The sequence below is a fragment of the Musa acuminata genome, chromosome BXJ2-2 (genome assembly GCF_036884655.1).
Source record: "Musa acuminata AAA Group cultivar baxijiao chromosome BXJ2-2, Cavendish_Baxijiao_AAA, whole genome shotgun sequence".
Lineage (NCBI taxonomy): Eukaryota > Viridiplantae > Streptophyta > Magnoliopsida > Zingiberales > Musaceae > Musa > Musa acuminata.
In genome coordinates this window covers 21830211-21837326 of record NC_088339.1, presented here as the reverse complement: position 1 = coordinate 21837326, position 7116 = coordinate 21830211, and the positions used below count along the sequence as shown (strand labels likewise).

The 7116-nt window shown below is 40.6% G+C and overlaps 1 protein-coding gene across 1 annotated transcript; it reads left to right on the top strand.

Annotated features, from left to right (window-relative positions):
• The first annotated feature begins 2172 nt into the window (after nt 1-2172).
• Nucleotides 2173-6048, top strand: LOC135605347 (LRR receptor-like serine/threonine-protein kinase GSO1). The gene is made up of 4 exons (XM_065095333.1): nt 2173-2983; nt 3770-4030; nt 4128-5000; nt 5255-6048. The coding sequence occupies exons 1-4, from the start codon at nt 2554-2556 to the stop codon at nt 5722-5724; spliced, it is 2034 nt and encodes a 677-aa protein (XP_064951405.1). The 5' UTR covers nt 2173-2553; the 3' UTR covers nt 5725-6048.
• Nucleotides 6049-7116: the final 1068 nt, after the last annotated feature.

Genomic DNA, 7116 nt, shown 5'->3' with positions numbered 1-7116 from the left:
GTTCTTGCCTACTTTCCAACTCATCCAACCAAACTGGTTCTAACAATTTGAATTCAGACAAGAGAATACTAGAAGATTGGATGCATGATTTGCATCTCCTGTTTCAACGCTTGTCGTCGTCCTCCCTTCCTCCCTCCCCATTTCACACTTACGTAACCGGCCTCTTTAAATCCTAATTGAATACCCTCCCCCAACTCAATCTGCCGACCAACCAACCCCGCGTCCAAGATTTTGACAAGCCTACACCCAATTGAGTATTCAATCAATTCCTTCCAATAAATAGCCTACCATCAATGCATGCTGATGTTGGTGCTGTTCTCGAGGTTACATGTGTAGGTAATCATCATGTAATGCGATGTGAATTCAAACTAAGGGGAGAGGAGGGGGTTCGGTGGCATGTGGGGGGGGGAATGTCCTTTCCTTTCGTGTTCGTTCGTGTATGGCGAGAGGAGGAGAAGTAGTGCTTTGCATGATGGTGGTGCTTTTTCTTCTCTTTTGGCATGGTTGTAAAGGGTCGATTTGAAGTACTCACCCATCGGCTGAAAGGATGGAATTTGGACCAAACAGGCATTGGGAATCGAAAGCTTTGATGCCTCGGAATCTCGAGGAAAAAGGTGCGCGAGACAACCTCGCTTTAATGTTTTAGAAGCTAAGCACTTTGATGATTTATATAAACATCATCAAATCCAACTTGGGATCTTGAGTTCAATGAAATGTTAGTCCAATATATAGTTTATTTCGATCATAATATTGAAAATAATATATTTTTATTTCGAAAATAGAATCGAAATCGAAGTAGTTTCCAGCTCGATTCAAATGATGATGAGAGTCAGAAAGAGTTTTCTTTGATAGAAACTAATAATCTTTCTTTAAACAATGTCATAGCCACAGATTTAAAATGTCTCTATGTTTTAGGCTTTTGATATCTACCACTTAGTCACACAGTGCTCGTCATGCTCATCTTTTTAGCTCCTATTTTGTCTCATTCAGAAAGTGTTTTGTGGTGGGGATTCATATTGATTCCTGAAGGCCTAAAGCTACTGTGTCCTATCATAATTATCGATATCGGATACAGTCGATTAATTGGATCGGGTAAATTCTTGATCGACTTGGTTCATCATAAATGTCAGCAGCTACAAAGAACTCACAGGTCAAGTTGAGTTGACATATGAATTATAATGTGTTGGTCGATTTTAATCGTTTTAATCACTATATGGGATCAGTGAAATCATCATATCATTTACTTTAGAAAACACAGTTCGAGCCTATGAAATGATGCATCCTAATCGAAGGCAGATTTCCGTTGGTTTCACCTACAGATTGCCGCACACCTTCGATCCATCCATCCATCCATCGGTCCATTGACTGAGGGCTCCGTAGCCAAACGTATCCATGGCCAAGCCATCATCACATCAACCCAGCTGCTCCGAGCTAGCCTCACGGAGGAAACCATGGGCATGGCTTGAGGTGTCAGGTTCGCTTTCCGATCTCTCTCATCCATGGCAATGGCTCGAGGTGTCAGACTTCTTTTCCTTGTCTCGACACCTGTCTGTTCTGGCTCTGCACTTGGCACTCTTCTCCATCTATGCTTTTTATATATGAGACAACTCTTTCTGATTTCCTCAAGATAGAGACCTTATCTACCATGTCAGTACCTCACTTGACATGTTGGTACTGTTGCTTGGGTGCTCCATTGGGTGGTTGAAAGTATTATGGTAAACAATTATAAGATTGCATGGCCCATGGTGTGGGGATTCAAAATTTGAAATAAGTGTCATTTTATTGTGTTGGACAGCTCACAATGGCAGCTTTCCAGGGGTAGCCTTGTGGTACTCCTCACCCAAGGGGGTAGAGGTTACTATATTGTCATCCTTTTTCTTATCTTGGGAAAAGGTGACAAAAAGAAAGAGCAGCTGATGAAGGCAGAGTCTTGTCAGCCCAGAAAAGATTTTTTGGACAAATAAAAGGCTGGAAATTGTAACAGCACCGCATTTTCCAAAGTTTATATTGTTTTTGGTTGCAAGAAGGTAGCTTTTGATCTACTAGTTGTTAGCCACCAAACCTTACAAAAACTTTTGTTGACTTCCAAGCATTAGAAACTCTCGTATGGAATTTGGAATATTATGGTGGACACCATCTGATTTGATTTCCAATTCACTGTTTCTCCTGTTGGTTCTTTCATTAAAGAAAGCACACTCTCTTTTCTCCCTCCCCACTCTTGTCCTTTTCCGCTGTGGCTGCTCCCACTCCTCTCCCTAACCAAGGCAGCGAGCTTTGACTCCTTTCTCTCCTTTTCATCGCTCCCACACCTGTGAAAAGATCGAGTTTTGGAGATAAAATATAGAGAAAGATCCTGGCTTTCTTCCCTTCTATCCTGGCTTAGGTGTTGCGACGATAAAAATCAAAACTTTGGGGTGAGAGAGCAGAGAAATCTGCCGCCTTTCTTCCTTTTCCTCTATTTCCGACTCCAAAGGCCTCAAAAAAACCGGATTTTGGAGAGAGATATATAGCGAAGCCACCAAGTCTCCGGTCTTTTCCGGTGGTTCTAGGCCAATGGCGTTAGTTCCTGTGTTCAGGTTCGTTCTCTTGTTTCTTCTCGCTGTGGAGCTCGAGCTCTCATGGGGTAACCCGGAGGTGAGGGCGCTGATGGAGGTGAAGGCGGCTCTGGATCCGGAGGACCGGATCCTCTCATCATGGACCAGCGAAGGGGACCCGTGCCGAGGAAACTTCGAGGGAGTGGCCTGCAATGAGCACGGGAAGGTGGCGAACATATCGCTGCAAGGGAAGGGGCTCACGGGCTCCATCTCGCCGGCGGTTGCGGGCCTCAAGTGCCTCTCCGGGCTATACCTGCACTACAATGCCATCAGCGGGAAGATACCGATAGAAATCGCCAACCTCACCGAGCTGTCCGACCTCTACCTCAACGTGAACAATCTCTCCGAAAGCATTCCCGTGGAGCTTGGGACCATGACGAGCCTCCAAGGTGAGTTCTTTTCCCACCTTTTCTTGTTTCTTTCCGGCTAAGAGATGGGACAACAGGAGAAAAATAGTGACGTTGCACTTGTTTTTTTGACTCGCCTCCATGTTTGTTTGCACTATAAAGTCATAAGTAGACAGGAAAAATGTTGATTTTGTTCACCAACAGTCTGCATTTTGCGTACTATTTGGCTTAGTAGAAGAAGAAGATGGATTTTTCTCCGAGATTTCATTTTTTTATTTTTTATTTTGCTTCAATGATTGACTTTATATTTTAAACATTCTGACTACAAGAAACTCAGGTTATATTCCCATATTTTTACTAATTTATAATCAGGTTTATTTGATTCTCCCTTTCATATGAAGTTGTTATGGTATGATGGCATATGCTGTTGCCATATTAATCGTCAAGATTGGTTTTGTTCCAACATTTTCTCTTAGCTGCAGATATGCCATTAAAGTTTTGGAACTCATCTCTTTAATGTCAAGTTCCCCCGAGAAAATGATGCTGACATATGTAGGGTCAGAGCTGCTTTGCTTTGTTCTAGCATTGGTATCTATCCTTCCTAAAGGTCTCCATTAACTCCATGTTTCTATCTTTTTCGGCAATTTTTGTGTAGATTCCATGTAATTTGCATAGTGGAATATGGATATATTAATGCTGTATGGTGTATTAGAGTCCTCCATTTCTTTCATAACTGATAAATTGGCTTTATGCTTTTAGTTTTAACTCTAGTTAGATTTAGTTCATTGTGAAACTTCTTGCCTTTTCATTTATACATCATGTTTGCAGTCTTGCAGCTGTGCTACAACCAGCTTACCGGGAGTATACCGAACCAGTTGGGGCGTTTGAAGAAGCTTAGTGTTCTTGCTCTGCAATCCAATCAATTAAGTGGCGCTATCCCCGCGAGCTTGGGAGACCTAACCCAGTTGACGCGATTGGACTTGAGCTTTAATCGGCTATTTGGTTCAATACCTGTCAAGCTAGCTCAGATCCCTCAGTTGACTGTGCTCGATGTTCGAAATAACTCTCTTTCCGGCAATGTCCCATCTGGTAAACCCAAGTTATCTCTTTTCTTTGTGTACGGTCCTCATGTTGCACCTTAAGCTGTTTCTATTGACTTGAACATTGTTCTATGATATAAATGAAGGTTTAAGGCGGCTGAGTGGAGGATTCCATTATGGAAACAATAAAGGTCTTTGTGGAGTTGGATTTGCTTCGCTTGGAGTTTGTGATTCTGATGATCCCCTCATGCCGAACAAACCTGAACCCTTCGGGCCTGATTCTCGTGGATTCAGGCCGCAACAGATTCCAGAGTCAGCTAACTTAAACTCAAATTGCAATGCCTCTCGCTGCTTGAACTCCCCGAAGTCCTTCAGTGGAACTGTCATTGTCGGAATAGTTGTGGTTGCAGTTGGTGTGATGGTCTGTGGGCTATTTGCCTTTGTGTGGTACCGTCGCAGGAAGCAAAAGATTGGCAGTGCCCTTGAGGTTTCAAACAGTCGGTGTAGCACTGACCAGCCAAAGGAAATGTTTCGGAAGAGTGCCTCCCCACTCATCAGCCTCGAGTACTCCAATGGATGGGATCCTTTGGCTGACGGTAGGAGTGGTGTTGGGTTCTCTCAGGAGGTCTCCCGGAGCTTTAGGTTCAATCTGGAGGAGGTGGAGTGCGCGACTCAGTACTTTTCAGAGGTTAATTTGCTCGGGAAGAGCAATTTTGCTGCAACTTATAAGGGCATCTTGCGAGATGGGAGCATTGTTGCTATTAAAAGCATCAACAAGACAAGCTGCAAAACCGAGGAGGCTGAATTCTTGAAAGGGCTGAAATTGCTCACACTTCTGCATCACGAAAATCTCATAGCTCTGAGAGGGTTCTGCTGCTCAAGGGGAAGGGGAGAGTGCTTCCTCGTCTATGATTTTGTCACAAACGGGAGCTTATTGCAGTATCTCGATGTGAAGGACAATGCCCAAAGAGTTCTTGACTGGCCTACAAGAGTTTCCATCATTAAAGGCATTGCAAAAGGTAGCAAAACTAACCTCGTGTTAATGGCATTTACATTTTTAAATGATGCTTCTATTCACCACTGTTCTTATTATAAATCCTGAGATTTAAATTGCTGGCTCAAGGAGAAACCTTACCGAACAGTGTCCTCTCTTCATGAATGAAAGTGATTTAACTTAGCATAGTATTTATGGATATGGTGATTATGTTCCCTGCTGGTTTGTAATCGTAATAAGGTGACTAAAGCTTCCACGATAATTTCTTTGTATGTACAGGCATCCATTATTTACACAGTAGCAGACCGAACAAACCCTCGATCGTCCACCAAAACATATCAGCTGAAAAAATCCTTATCGATCAGCATTTCGCCCCTCGGCTCTCCGGCTCTGGTCTGCACAAACTTCTTGCTGATGATGTCGTCTTCTCAACCCTCAAAGCCAGTGCTGCAATGGGTTATCTGGCTCCTGAGTACACCACAGTTGGACGGTTCACCGAGAAAAGTGATGTCTACTCGTTTGGAGTTGTCATCTTCCAAATCCTCACAGGAAAGACAAACGTAACTCAGTTGCGACTAGGTCCAGATTCCATCAAGCTAGAAGACACCCTCGATGAGAATCTTCACGGTAATTTCTCCAAACCAGAGGCCGCGAAGCTGGTGGGGATCGCGATGATTTGTATGAGTGAGATGGCGAACCAGAGGCCGACGATGGAGGCGGTGCTTCAACAACTGAGCATCAGCTGCTGATTTCTGTGGACTGTAGTCGTTGTTTCCTCTTTCCAACATACTGCACTTTCAGTTCTGGGAATGTTTAGTGCAAGATGATGGGAAGACTCCTGTGACCATTGCTAACCACTGATCAAGAAAAATAGACATGTCCTTGATCAAAGACCTCTGCCTGTTGGGTAACCAAGTCATGTGGCATACTCTTATTGCTACTCCTTGATCTGTGTATGTAATCTTTGTCGACTGATGCAGCTGTAGAAACCTTGTGGCTTAATTCTGCTTTGTCAATGTACTAACTCTGTCTTGTTTCCTTTCTACCAAAAAAAGGAAAAAGTTTTATCTGTCCTTGGAAGTATTTTGGCCTGTCTTCAAATTGTATGGAAACGAAAATTCTTGATAGTTCATCTTCCCATATAAGCAATCAGGCTTTTAGCAGTCAATTACTACTTGGTATGAATATTGATCTTAGTTATTTTCATTGCTCATGCATACTTTTATAGTGGAGAATTAGAAGGATCTGCAAATTAACCAAATGATAGATATTGTATTTTCATTGCTTATGTAAGTAAATTAGAAGGATATAAACAACTGCTTGGTGTTCTTGGCAGGACTTTGGCTGTCTCAAAATTGTATTGAAACAGTTCATCTTCCCATATAAACAATCAAGAAATGAAAGTCTTTAAATTAAGAGAAAGAATCTCAAAAATTAACAAATAAATAGTATATTAAAAATCGACATAAGATTAACATGATATGATATTATTTACTTACATTCACAGAGAAAATTAAAATTATAATAACATATTAAATTTACTTACAGAGAAAATCAAAATTATTCAGTATGTGTTCAATTATAAGCATCTAACTTAAATACAAATCCTCTTGTATAACCTCTCATATAAATTCTGAAAAATTATAATAATTTTTTTCATTGCTTTTGAATCTATTAGAAAGAAAACCAAGAACATCTAAGAGCCTTTCCATATATTTTGCTCTCCCACTAAGACTTAAACATTTGGCCAAAGTGATTGGATGATTTATCTTTGTCATGTCAGAGATTAATTGAGATGCGCATTAACTATAATATAAATTTGAAGCCATATATGTACTCTTTTTATGCGGACATGGATTGCTTGATTTTGATCTCAGATTATGACATTTGTCATATCATCTTTCAGAAATGTGTACTCGAATTTGATATAAAATCAATATATTATATTAAATACGGAAATAATCTTTTATGTTAAGATGAAAATCAATTATATTATATTAAATATATTAGTATAAAATTAATATTTATATTAAATACGAAAATAATCTTTTATGTTAAGATTAAAATCAAATAAAATTAGATATAATTTTATGATGTGTACATTTTGATGTCATCTAAAAAAATAAGATTTTATCAATTAA